The sequence below is a fragment of the Hemitrygon akajei genome, chromosome 6, assembly GCF_048418815.1.
Source record: "Hemitrygon akajei chromosome 6, sHemAka1.3, whole genome shotgun sequence".
In the NCBI taxonomy this organism is placed as follows: domain Eukaryota; kingdom Metazoa; phylum Chordata; class Chondrichthyes; order Myliobatiformes; family Dasyatidae; genus Hemitrygon; species Hemitrygon akajei.
Window position 1 is genome coordinate 184,346,945 of NC_133129.1, and position 14,182 is coordinate 184,361,126.

The following is a 14,182-nucleotide window of genomic DNA, read 5'->3' on the forward strand; positions in this document are numbered from 1 at the left end:
CTGTGATTCATGGAGAGGCAGAACAAAGTCAAGATGGCACCAAACAGCAACTCCTCTGCTTGCATCTTCCGAAACAGCTCTACTTCTATCTTTCATATCTTATTTTTCCTTTTCAAGGTTTCTTTTTGAAGACCCTGACCTGGAGTTACACTCTGACTTTGGTTCGTTGCGGAAATGGGACCCGCTCGCAGGGCCTCGCGACCGGCCGCTTTTCGATGTCCCAAGGACGCGGCCTGGAAGGCGAGCGCGTCTTCAGGGTTCCGGGATTTCGTGGCTCTGGAGGCGGTGCTGATTCTACGCTGGTGCCCCTGACTGAGGTGTTGCGGGAGAACATCGAACACCGGGAGCAGCAGGTTAGCTGCCGAGGTTTGTGTGTCCAGAGACCTGAGCCTTTCTGGGGCCGACTCTCCGTGCGCAGAGCTCGGAAAAAGCGACGCAACAGACTTTTAACATCGTAAATCAGTGAGTTGCTTGTTATGTCTCCCCTCTCATCGTGAAATGCAGGCACCTCTTTTTCCCTTATTAGGGAGAGAGAGAGAGCCTGTGGGATGTTGAATTACCGGGTGAACAAGTAGACTTCGGGGTACTGCAAGTCTGTGTCTTTGCTGATGCTTTGCTGCACGCTCGAGTGCTCGGTGGAGGGTGCCGATGCTTTTTTGCCGGTGGGGGAGTGAGGGGTCGGTGCTTTGCTGCTGCTTATGTGTAGAAGGGGGGAGCTGGAGGGGCTTTGGGGTTCTAACGTTTAACTGTCATTCATTCTTTGGAGTAGTCCTCTTTCATGGATGTTTGCGAAGGAAAAGAATTTCAGGATGTATATTGTATACATTTCTCTGGCTTTAAATGCAGCTATTGAAACCTACATCTTTCCATAGTCATATCTGTCTAAAAATCTCTTGAACGATGAAAATAACCAATGGACTCACTTTCAAGAACTTTTCATTTCATGCCCTCGATATTTATTTATTATCATTACTTTCTTTCTTTTTGTATTTGTGTTGCTTTCTGCTCTCTGGTTGAACGCCCAAGTTGGGCAGTCTTTCGTTGATTCTGTTATGGTTATTATTCTATAGATTTGCCGAGGATGGCCAGAAGAACATGAATCTCAGGGTTGTATATGGTGACATGTGTGTACTTCCATAATAAATCCACTTTGACTTCGGTATTGCATCTGCTTTCACTACTTCCCCACCTGCCTGCTCCAGACATGCACCATTCCCTGCGTAAAATAAACCTTCAGATTCCCATTCAGACTCATCGGCACCGACAAATGTGATGAGAAATTTGTTGTTTTGCAGCAGCAGTACAGTGCAAGGGCACAAAAAGGCAAAAAATGACAAAATAAATAAATGATGAAAAAATAAGGAATAACAAATAGCTCCTTTAAACTCCCTCCCTCGCACCTTAAGTGCACGTGTAGGTAGAGTCACAGTACCACTGAACTGAAACAGACCCCTCAGCCAACCCTGTCTGTGCCAAACCAGTCAAGGGGATATCTAGCATGTGGGACTCTTCCTGCAGATAGAGATAGAGCTAGAGAGAGATGTTTCAGATTTTACACCTAGCCATGTTTAAAAAAATTATTTATTCATTTATTTCGCGATACAGCGGCGAGTCCACTTTCTGGTCCTTTGAGACACATCGCCTCTACAACCTCACAACCTGATTAACCCTAACCTAATCGCTGAACAATTTACACTGACCAATTAACCCAGTCAGTCCTTGGATTGTGAGAGGAAACCGGAGCACCCGGGGAAACCCCCGCATTCCATGAAGAAGATACCCGGAGATTCCTTACAGAACGGTGTTGGAATTGAACCCCGAGCTCCGGACACGTCATGCTGACTACTACATGTGCTTAGGCAGCCACAACTCAGCTACAGACTTCTACATTACTGAATAGCTTATAACCATCCCGTGTAGCGAAATACGGTGGAAAACTGTGTGTGCTATCGAAACTCATCAAAAACAGAATGCAGAATATAGTGACAACTGAAGAGCTGGTAGATAGTGGAAGGGCCACGATGAATTAGACTGGGAGATCAAGATATCATGGAACACAGGACAGTACAGACCCTCTGGCATACAATGTGCTGACCTTTCAATCAACTCCAAGATCAATTTAACCCTTCTCTCCCACACAACCCTCCATTGTTCTATCATCCATGAACCTACCCAAGAGTCTCATAAATCTCCCTAATGTATCTGTCTCTACCACCACCCCTGACAGGGTGTTCCACATACCCACCACTCTCTTGTAAAAAAGGCTACTTCTGACATCCCCCAATTCTCTCCTTCAATCACTTTAAAATTAATCCCTTTCGTATTAGCCAGTTCCACACTGGGAAAAAAAATCTCTGACTCTCCACTCAATCTATGCCTCCCTCATTTGTACAACTCTATCAAGTCCCCTCTCATCCACCTTCTCTCCAGGAGATAATCCCTTGGTCACTCAAACTTTACTCATGCTCTCTAATCCAGGCAGCATCCTGGAAAATCTCCCCTTCATGCTCTCTGAAACTTCCAAGTTCTTCCTATAATGAGTTGACCAGAACTGAACACAATATTCCAGGTGTGGTCTAATCAACGATTTATAAAGCTGCAAACCCTGGGTTAATTCGTCTGTCACTAATTTGTGGGCGAGGGGCATGTTCCTGTGCTGTATTGGTCAATGTTCTGTTGAGTGCTACCACTTTGCAAATTAGACAGGATATATTTCACCTCCCACGCTGTAATCCTCGCTGTAAACACAAACATTGGACAGGAATTGCTTGCCTTCATAAGCTGAATATTCTATTAGTCTCCACAGGAAGCTCTTTAATGAAAGGAGCATTAAAATTGTTACATTAGCTGCTGACTCAAAGCCAAACATCAATGAATCTAATAAGCTGCCTCTTTCCCTGTTCTGGCTACAGGTGAATTTTAATGGTAAAATCACTGCTTTTGCAAAATTCCTTCTACAATATGCATTTTCAAACTGTTTCTCCGTTACGGTCAACATCATGGCCAGATACTGCTCAATAATTCAATCTTACACACTGCAGGGATGACTTCAGTGTAAGGGAGCAATGTATTTATTTATGTAGAGATACAGCACAAGACAGACCACATCCGAAGTTGCCCAGCAGGTTGATAAGGTGCGTAAGAAGGCATCAGGACTGTTGGTCTTCAGCAGTCGAGGGATTGAGTTAAAGAGCCGTGAGGTGATGTTGCAGCTCTGTAAAACCCTGGTTAGACCACACCTGGAATATTGTGAACACTTCTGGTCCCCTCATTATAGGAAGGATATGGAAACTTCAGAGAGGGTGCAGAGGAGATTTACCAGAATGCTGCCTGGATTGGAGAGCATGTCTTCCGAGGGTAGGTTGAGTGAACTAGGGCTTTCCTCTTTGGAGCAACGGAGGAGGACAGGTGACTCGATGGAGGTGCACAAAAAGATAAAGGAAATGGACAGCCATAGACTTTTCCTCAGAGTGGAAATGAGCTACTATGAGGCAGTATAATGTTAAGGTGTTGCAAGGAGTGTATGATGGGGGGGGGGGAAAGAAGTCAGAGGTAGGTCCCCCCCAAGAGAATGGTAAGCGCATGGAGCCTGCTGCCAGGGGTTGTTGGTAGAGGCAGATAAATTAGGGACACATGGTCACCAATTTCAGAGGGAGATGAGGAAGAATTTCTTTTCTCAGAAGGTGGTGAGTCTTTGGAGTTCTCTCCCCACTCTTCACACCCAACCCCGAGAGAGCAGTAACAGCACATACCACCAGGATCAAGGACAGCTTCCTCCCCAGTGTTATCGGACTATTGAACGGTTGACTAGTATGACGAAATGGTCTCTTGACCTCACGACCTACCTTGTTATGACCTTGCACCTTATTGCCTACCTGCTCTGCAACTGTTGTAACTGTAACACACACTCAAAATGCTGCAGGAACTCAGCAGGTCAGGCAGCGTCTATGGAGGGAACTAAAGAGTCGATGTTTTGGGTCAGGACCCTCCATCAATTTAGATCCAGTGGAAGGATTGGGAGGAAGGCAGAGGGGGCAGGAAGGCGCACGAGGAGGCTGGAGTGTAACTGAAGTACTTGCCTTCACGGATAATCCTGTGAGAGGTGACAGAGTTGTAGTGCACAGCTCCTTTCATCACAGTATCTGTCAAACTACACCCACCCCTTAACTTGCATCTGTAACCACGGTGATCGCAAAACTTGTCCTGACGTTTCTTAACCAATGCGGGAGTATCTGCCCCACCACCCACTCAGGCCAAAGTTTCTGCCCCTCGCCCCTCACCCACCACCCCCTCAGGTGGGAGCATCTGCCCCCACCCACCACCCCCTCAGACAAGAGCATCTGCCCCCACCCATCAACCCCTCAGGCGGGAGCATCTGCCCCGACCCATCAACCCCTCAGGCGGGAGCATCTGCCTAGCCCCATCTACGTGCAGCTGTACCCTAGCCCTCCCCTCCACACCCCTCCCATCCATGTACTTATCCAAACTTCTCTTAAATGTTGAAATTGAACCCACATCCACCACTTGTGCTGGCAGTTCATTCCTCAGTCTCACTACTCTGAGTGAAGGAATTCCCCATCAGATTCCACCTTAAATACTTCAACTTTCACCCTAAACTATAGCTGCAGTCTAACCCAACCTCAGTGGAACAAGCCTGCTTGCACTTACCCTAACTATACCCCTCTTAATTTTGTATACCTGTTCATTCCCCTACACTCCAGGGAATAAAGTCCTAACCTATTCAGCCTTTCCTATAACTCAGGTCCTCAAGTCCCAGCACCATTCACACAAATTCTCAGTGCTCTTTCAAGCTTATTGATATCTGTCCTGTACGTTAGTGACCACAACTGCACACAATACTCCAAACATGGCACCACCAGTGTGCCTTAACCAACTTCAACATAACATCCCAACTCCTGTACTCAACGCCTCTCTCCTTTCTTAATAAGTTGAGTGACATTTGCAATTTTCCAGTCCTCCTAATAATTCTTGAAGGATCATTACTAATGCCTCTGCAATCTCTTCAGCCACCTTTCAGGGCTCATAGGTATAGACTTTTCAGCTTTCCAACTACCTTAGTAATAGCAACTATACTCACCACTCCCCGGCACTCTTAAATTTCTGGCATATTGCTAGTCTTCCACTTTAAAGACTGACACAAACTGCTAAGTTTATCCGTCACTTTTTGTCTCCCATTTCTACCTCTCCAGTGTCATCCTGCAGTGATATCCACTCTTGCCTTTCTTTTACTCTTTATATATCTGAAAAAACATTTCGTATCTTTATTTTTGATATTACTGGTTGGCTTACCGTCCTATTTCATCTTTTCTCTCCTGTCTTTTTTTAGTAGCCTTATGTTGGTTTTTAAATGCTTCCCAATCATAGAAACATAGAAAATAGGTGCAGGAGTAGGCCATTCGGCCCTTCGAGCCTGCACCGCCATTCAGTATGATCATGGCTGATCATCCAACTCAGAACCCTGTACCTGCTTTCTCTCCATACCCCCTGATCCCTTTAGCCACTAGGGCCATATCTAACTTCCTCTTAAATATAGCCAATGAAGCGGCCTCAACTGTTTCCTGTGGCAGAGAATTCCACAGATTCACCACTCTCTGTGTGAAGAAGCTTTTCCTCATCTCAGTCCTAAAAGGCTTCCCCTTTATCCTTAAACTGTGACCCCTCGTTCTGGACTTCCCCAACATCGGAAACAATCTTCCTGCATCTAGCCTGTCCAATCCCTTTAGAATTTTATACGTTTCAATAAGATCCCCCCTCAATCTTCTAAATTCCAGTGAGTATAAGCCTAGTCGATCCAGTCTTTCTTCATATGAAAGTCCTGCCATCCCAGGAATCAATCTTGTGAACCTTCTCTGTACTCCCTCTATGGCAAGAATGTCTTTCCTCAGATTAGGGGACCAAAACTGCACACAACCAAGGCCTTGTACAACTGCAGTAGAACCTCCCTGCTCCTGTACTCAAATCCTTTTGCTATGAATGCCAACATACCATTTGCCTTTTTCACCGCCTGCTGTACCTGCATGCCCACCTTCAATGACTGGTGTATAATGACACCCAGGTCTCATTGCATCTTCCCTTTTCCTAATCGGCCACCGTTCAGATAATAATCTGTTTTCCTGTTCTTGCAACCAAAATGGATAACCTCACATTTATCCACATTAAATTGCATCTGTCATGAATTTGCCCACTCACCTAACCTATCCAAGTCACCCTGCATCCTCTTAGCATCCTCTTCACAGCTAACACCGCCGCCCAGCTTCATGTCATTCGCAAACTTGGAGATGCTGCATTTAATTCCCTCGTCTAAATCATTAATATATATTGTAAACAACTGGGGTCCCAGCACTGAGCCTTGCGGTACCCCACTAGTCACTGCCTGCCATTCTGGAAAGGTCCCGTTTACTCCCACTCTTTGCTTCCTGTCTGCCAACCAATTCTCTATCCACATCAATACCATACCCCCAATACCGTGTGCTTTAAGTTTGCACACTAATCTCCCGTGTGGGACCTTGTCAAAAGCCTTTTGAAAATCTAAATATACCACATCCACTGGCTCTCCCCTAAACACTCTACTAGTTACATCTTCAAAAAATTCTATAAGAATCGTCAGACATGATTTTCCTTTCACAAATCCATGCTGACTTTGTCCGATGATTTCACTTCTTTCTAAATGTGCTGTTATCACATCTTTGATAACCGATTCTAGCATTTTCCCCACCACTGATGTCAGACTAACCAGTCTATAATTCCCCGGTTTCTAATTGTCTAACTTGCTCTGATTTTTGCTATATTACATGCCCTCTCTTTTTCTCTTATGCTGTCTTTGATTCCCTTGTGATTCTCTCCGACTTCTGCAGAGTACTGTAAATCCAGCTCCAGTTCCATGCCCCCTTCAGTCAGGAGCTGCGGCTGAATGCACTTCCCGCAGATGTAGTCAGCGGGAGACTGTCCGGTACTCCGAGATCCCACATTTCAGGAGGAGCACCCCAGGACCTGAATTACCATCCTGTCTACACCGAAGCTTAAGCTCCAGCCTGCCTGCATCTGTTCCCACCCAAGCCTATTGAGCCAAAGCTATAGAGTTGAAGAAAAGCACAGCACAGAAACAGGCCCTCCAGCCCATCTAGTCTGTGCCAAACCATTTAACCTGCCTACTGCCATCAACCTGCACCAGAACATGCTCCCCTTAAACTCTTCACCTCTCACCTGTCTTCTGCATGTAGTCCCACCTAACCTCGGTGGAACAAGTCTGCTCACAATTACCCTATCTATACCCCTCATAAATTTTGTACACCTCTGTCAAATCTCCACTCAATCTTCTACGTTCCAAAGAATAAAGTCCTAACCTATCCAATCTTTCCCTATAACTCAGGTCCTCCAGGCCCAGCAACATCCTTGTGAATTTTCTCTGCCCTCTTTCAATCTTATTTACATCTTTCCTGTAGGTAGGTGACCACACACAATACTTCAAATTAGGCCTCAACAACTGCAACATAACCTCTCAACTCCTGTGCTCAATACTTTGGTTTACGAATGCCAATTTTCCAAAAGCAGCCTTTACATCCCCATCTACCCGTGACACCATCACATTTAGACGCAAATGATGCTTAACAGCTACGGAGGCCTTACACTTGGTGGCCACTTTATTACGCACACCTGCTTGTTAATGCAATATCTAATCAGCCAATCACGTGGCAGCAACTCAATGCATGAAAGCATGCAAACATGGTCATCCCTGTATGTAAAGAGACCAAGGTAACATGTCTGAACGACTGGCATCCTGTCGCACTCACCTCAATAATAAGCAAATGCTTTAAGAGGCTGGTCAAGGATTACATCTGCAGTGTGTTACCACCCACACTGGACCCCTACAATTCCCCTACCGACACAACCGATCGACAGATGACACAATAGCCACAGCTCTACACACCGTCCTTACACATCTGGAGAAGAAGGATGCTTATGTGAGAATGCTGTTCTTGGACTACAGTTCAGCATTCAACACCATAATTCCCTCCAGTCTCGAAAAGAAGTTCAGAGACCTCGGCCTTCACCCTGCCTTGTGTAGCTGGATCCTGGACTTCCTGTCAGATCGCCAACAGGTGGTAAGAGTGGGCTCCCTCACCTCTGCCCCTCAAAACAGGTGCCCCTCAGGGCTGTGTACTAAGCCCTCTCCTTTACTCTCCATATACCCATGACTGTGTCGCCACCCACAGCTCCAATCTGCTAATTAAATTTGCTGATGATACTACACTGATTGGCCTAATCTCAAATAATAATGAGGCAACTACAGAGTGGAAGTCATCGGTGTCAAAAAAAAACAACCTCTCCCTCAATGTCACAAAAACAGAGGAACTGGTTGGGGACTACAGGAGGAATGGAGACAGGCTAACCCCGATAGACATCAATGGATCTGGGGTTGTGAGGTGAACAGCTCTAAGTCCCTCGGCATACACATCACCGAGGATCTCACGTGGTCTGTACATACCAGCTGTGTGGTGAAAAAGGCACAACAGCGTCTCTTTCGACTCAGATGGTTGAAGAACTTTGGTATGGCCACCCAAATTCTAAGAACATTCTATAGAGGCACGATTGAGAGCATCCTGACTGGCTGCATCACTGCCTGGTATGGGAACTGTACTTCCCTCAATTGAAGGACTCTGGTGCGGACAGCCCAGCGCATCTGCAGATGTGAACTTCCCACTATTCAGGACATCTACAAAGACAAGTACGTAAAAAAGGCCCGAAGGATCATTGGAGACCTGTGACACCCCAACCACAACATGTTCCAGCTGCTACCATCCGGGAAACAGTACCACAGCATAAAAGCCAGGACCAACAGGCTCCAGGACAGCTTCTTCCACCAGGCCATCAGACCGATAATTCATGCTGACACTACTGTATATTTCTATGTTATATCGATTCTCCTGTTGCGTATAATATTTATTATAAATTATTATAATTGCACATTGCACATTTTGAACGGAGACATAACTAAAGATTTTTACTCCTCATGTATACGAAGGATGTAAGTAATAAAGTCAATTCAATTCAAGAGGTTCAATTGTTGTTCAGACCAAGCATCAGAATGGGGAGGAAATGTGCTCTAAGTGACTTTGACCCTGCAATGATTGTTGGTGCCAGACAGGGTGGTTTGAGTATCTAAGAAACGGCAGATCTCCTGGGATTTTCATGCACAGCAGTCTCTAGAGTTTACAGAGAAGTCCAATAATTGGAAAATGGCCTCCACTCTCCCTTGGTGAGCTATCCATGATGGCTGTCGGTGAGAGAAGGAACCAGGAGAGAATATTTCTTCTGACTTCACTTTTCTCCCTCACCCTTGCTTCTTTGCCAAAATCCTCACTCATATCAAACCCATTCAGTATGGAATTTAATAACCAATAAATCTAAATAACCTTTGTTGTTTTAAATGAAGGAACCAGGGGGCACTAGACAATGTCATTTTCAAAGGCAGACAAACAATGAAGATGGGTTCGATTATTAGTCCTTCCTTTCTCTTCATCCTTTTCCAAATAATCAGATAAAACTTGTAGCAACTCCAAAAAGGAAATTCAATTACTCAGTGCAGCGCTGCCGCGGACTGCCTTGACAAATGCAAAGATTACAAAGGCATAGAAAATTCAGTGTAACAAGTCAGCATGTATGAGGACAAAGCTTTCGATTTCATTATTTTAAAAAAACACTTTCTCCAAAGGATCTGAAGGGGCTTCCAACCTATTATGAGATTACAACCCACAGCATTGCCACATGCAGACAACAAATGTTACAGCTCATAGAAAAGATGATTAAACGAAGTTTTCAATGTCTCGAAATACTCGAGGGCAGATAGTACCTTACCTTTACAACAAAGTGCTCCACAACCCATTGCACTCAAACCAATGCACCTTCATTCTGCCTGAAAATTGAGAACAGCCTGCAATATTTTAATAACCTTCAGGGTGAGTCACTGTTTTCCTCCCAATTTGTCTTCGGTGGCTGTCTTGTGTGCACTCTGTTAAATGCAGTACTTATAATTTTATTTCCGAACACAATGACAGGCTAGTAAAATTAGAAAGTAGTAATGCTGCAGACTGCGGATCGAGTCTCCTTGTAGCTGCTGAGGTTCACTTCCTGTCTTTCTAGGCAGTAAATGTTCATCGACTACTTCAAATCAGATCGCTCAACATTTCAGGAACAGTCTTTCCCCTCTGCCAGCAGATTTCTGAAGGGACAGTGAACCTACGAACACTAACTCACTATTTTATTTTCTTTCCTTGCTCTCTTTTTGCACTATTTATCTAAGTTTTATATTTATTTATTATACACACATATACAATTATATTATGCACTTAATGTAATTTACAGTTTTTATTATTATATACTGCAAGGCACTGCGGCCGCAAAACAATAAATATCAGGACAAATGCCAGTGATATTAAACCTTATTCTGATTCCGAGCTGATCTTGACAAATTGAGAATCAGGCAATCAGGTTTATTATCGACAAACTGTATATCTTGAAATTTGTTCTTCTGCAGCAGCAAGACAATTATTATAAGTTGCAAAAATAAATGAATAGTGACATATAAGTATTTCGATAATAAATTTCAAAGATTCGAAGTATATTTATTATCAAAGTATGCACGTAGGATACAGCCCTGAGATTCGTCTGCTGGCTGACAGCAACTAAACAAAGGAACACCATGGAACCCATTCAAAGCAAGCAAGCACCCAACATGCAAAAAAAAGAGAACAAATCGCATAAATGGCAATAAAATCAGCAAATAACATGCAGAACATCTAACATCAAACCACAGAATCCTGGAAACAGTCTAGGAATGTTCAATTTAGGGTTGTGTTGTTCATTGACTGGAGGCCGCTGAGCCAGTCGGTTCAACGTTTACTCTGAACTTTGAGAATACTTCAGGTAATATCAGAACTATCAAACCCAGAATCATAAAGAAGAGATGGGACCTGATGAAGGGACTTGGCCTGAACATCGACTTTTTCTATAGATGCTGCCTGACCTGCTGAGATCCTCCAGCAGTTTGTGTGTGTTACACCAGCATCATAATCAGGTTTATTGTCACTGACCGATATGACATGAAGTTTGTTGTCCTGCAGAAGTACAGAGCAAAGAGATTACAAGATAAATAACTACTGCAAAAAAAAAGGAATAATGAGGTAGTGTTCAGAAATCTGACAACGGAGGGGAAACAGCTATTCCGGAATCGCTGAACGTGGGCCCTCAGGGCCCTCCGCCTCCTCCCTGACTTCCAAACTTCTAATCTGGAGTACAGCATGCAGACCTGGTCACCACAGTACAGGAAGGATGAGGAGGGTTTGGAAAGAATGCTGCCTGGATCAATGAGCGATAAGCAGAGGTTGGATAGATGCAGGTGGTTTTTCTGGAGCAGCAGAGGCCGGGGCAGACCCAATAATCGATAAGATTATGACAGACATAGACAGGCAGTATATTTTTTCCAAGGTTGAAATGTCTTATACCAGAGGGCACAAAATTAAGGTGAGAGAGGGCAAGTTTGAAAAAAAATTGTGTGAGGGAGCATTTTTTTACAATACAGATTGTGGATCACCATGGTAACAATGCTATTACAGCTCGGCACATTCTGGAGTTCAGAGTTCAATTCCGTACCACCTATGAGGAGTTTGGACGTTCTCCAGGTAAACCGCGTGGGTTTCCTCCGGTTTCCTCCCACACTCCAAAGACGTAGCAGTTAGTCACTATACATTATCCTGCGACTGGGCTCGGATTACACTGACGGTTTCCTGGGCAGGAAGGGCCTGTGCCGTGCTTTATCTCTAAATGAGTAAACTAACAAACAAACAAACGGAAAAGGTGTGGGCTGCAGGGGTGGTGGTGAAGGAAGTTATGATAGAGGCATTCAAGAAGCTCTTTGCTGGGCTGGTGGTAAGGTGCCTTCTTCACCCGCTGCAGTCTTTCACTCTCTGTTGGGAGGGAGCTCCAGGATTTAGCCCCAGCGACGACCAACGAACAGAGATACATTTCCAAGTCAGGATGGGATGTGACCTGGAGGGGAACCTGCTGGTGAAGGTGGAGGACTCCTGCCTTTGTCCCAGGAAGATTGAGAGAGTCATAGTCACAGAAAAGTACAGCACAGAAACAGGCCCCTTGGCCCATCTAGTCCATTAAACTGCCTACTCCCATTGATCTGCACTGGGACCGCAGCCGTCCATCCCCTACCATCCACGTACCTACCCAAGCTTCTCTTAAACATTGAAATTGAGCTCACATGCACCACTTGTGCTGGCAGCTCGTTCCACACTCTCACCACCCTCTGAGTGAAGACGTTTCCCTCACGTTCCCCTTAAACTTTTCACCTTTCACCCTTAACCTGTGATCTCCGGTTGTAGTCTCACCCAACCTCAGGGTAAATGCAAGCAGGCTTTTTCCACTATATATATCTCTCATAATTTTGTACAACTCTACAAATCTCCTCTCAAACTTCTACATTCTAAGGAATAAAGTTCTAACCTATTCAATCTTTCCTTATAACTCAAATCATCCAGTCCCAGCAACATCCTTGTAAATTTTCTCCCTCTCCTGTCCTCTGAGAGGGACAAAGAGAGGGAGAATGAAATGGGATTAATGTTGGGTCAGAAGTTAGTGATCAGAATGGACTCGGTGAGATGTGACGTTACCTCACAACTCTTGAACTCATTCTCCTGACTAATGAAAGCCAGCACACCATTCACCTTCTTAATCACCCTATCAACATGTGCAGCAACTTAGAGGGATCTATCTCTGTCCCTCTGTTCCCCCACACTGCTAGGAATCCTACCGTGCTCTGCCTTCAAGTTCAGCTTTTCAAAGTGAATCATTACACACTTCTCTGGATTGAACTCCATCTGCCACTTCTCAGCCCAGCTCCGCATCCTATCAATCTCTTGTTGTAACCAACGACAATCCCTCTGCGCTCTCCACAACTCCACCAGCCTTCGTGTGATCAACCACTATTTTCTCCCCATTTTCTCTCTCGCATTCTCATCTATTTCACCCCCTGCCCACCAGATCCTACCCATCACCCACAGATGGGGGGAATATACAGCGACTGATTAGCCTCCCAGACTGCATGCCTTTGGGATAGAGTCATAGAGCACATAAACAGGCCATCCAGCGATTCAGGAACAGCAGCTTCCCCTCTGCCATCTGATTCGGAATGGACTTTGAACCTTATCTCTACTTTTTTTGCACTACTTATTTAATTTAACTATTGTATATTTACTGTAATTCACAGCTTTTTTCTTGTGTATTGCAATGTACGGCTGCCACAAGGACAAGAAGTTTCACTTCATACAGTCAGCCGGTGATATTAAACCGATTCTGATTCTAGTCAGTGACGAAATGTTATTCTGCCTCGTCCCACTGGTCTTCGCTGGGATCATACCCCTCCCCAGCCAAAGTTCTCCTAAATGTTGAAAGCAAGCTCGCATCCCGCTGATTTGGAAAACGGTATTAGGGATCATGGGTTGGGAGCGGTGTTTGAAGAAACCTTGAAAACATTGTAGTTCATCTTCAACACTGGAACACTGCAATCCGGCAAAGGGACTCTGAATGGATTAAAATGCAGATCAGGTGCCAATCAATTGGGTTGCTCTGCTGTTTGATGTCAAGTTTCTTGACATCCCTTGTTGTGCATTTAATATTTCAATAATATTTGAGTAATCTTGTATATGTATTAGTTGATTAGCATTCTTGTTCATTTAAATAATTACATGCTATATGCAAAAATACGTTAACTGTATACATCACCAAACAACCCGTGATATGTGTGTGCCTCATTTAAAGATGAAGCTACACCCATATTTTCAGACTCCATGAGTTTCTTTGAATTAATTTAATGTTTTGAAGTTAAACAACATAACATCCCCCTTACACTTTCTGCCAATCACCTTAAAATTAGATTGAGTGGACAGCCAGAAACTTTTTCCTAGGGTGGAAATGGCTACTATAAGGGAGGATAATTCCAAACCAATATAAGTTTGTCCAGCTGCTCCTTATAGCGTGTGTCCTCTAATCCAGTGAACCTGTTCTGCACCCTCTCCAAAGCCTCAACATTCTCCCTGTAATAGGCAACCAGAACAGCACAGGGCACTCCAAGTGAGGCCTGGTCAGTTTGCTATCT

The 14,182-nt window shown here is 44.5% G+C and overlaps 1 protein-coding gene across 3 annotated transcripts in view; it reads right to left on the bottom strand.

Annotated features, from left to right (window-relative positions):
• The window catches only part of parvaa (parvin, alpha a), a 121,669-nt gene that overhangs the window by 80,698 nt on the left and 26,789 nt on the right, over nucleotides 1-14,182 (bottom strand). The window contains exon 1 of one of the 3 annotated variants that reach the window (XM_073049923.1): nucleotides 9,877-10,031. The exons of the other annotated variants lie outside the window; for them this stretch is intronic. Coding sequence (XP_072906024.1) covers nucleotides 9,877-9,904 — 28 coding nt within the window. The 5' untranslated portion in view covers nucleotides 9,905-10,031. Of the gene's footprint in view, nucleotides 1-9,876; nucleotides 10,032-14,182 lie in introns of those variants that run through there. 3 annotated transcript variants of the gene reach the window in all.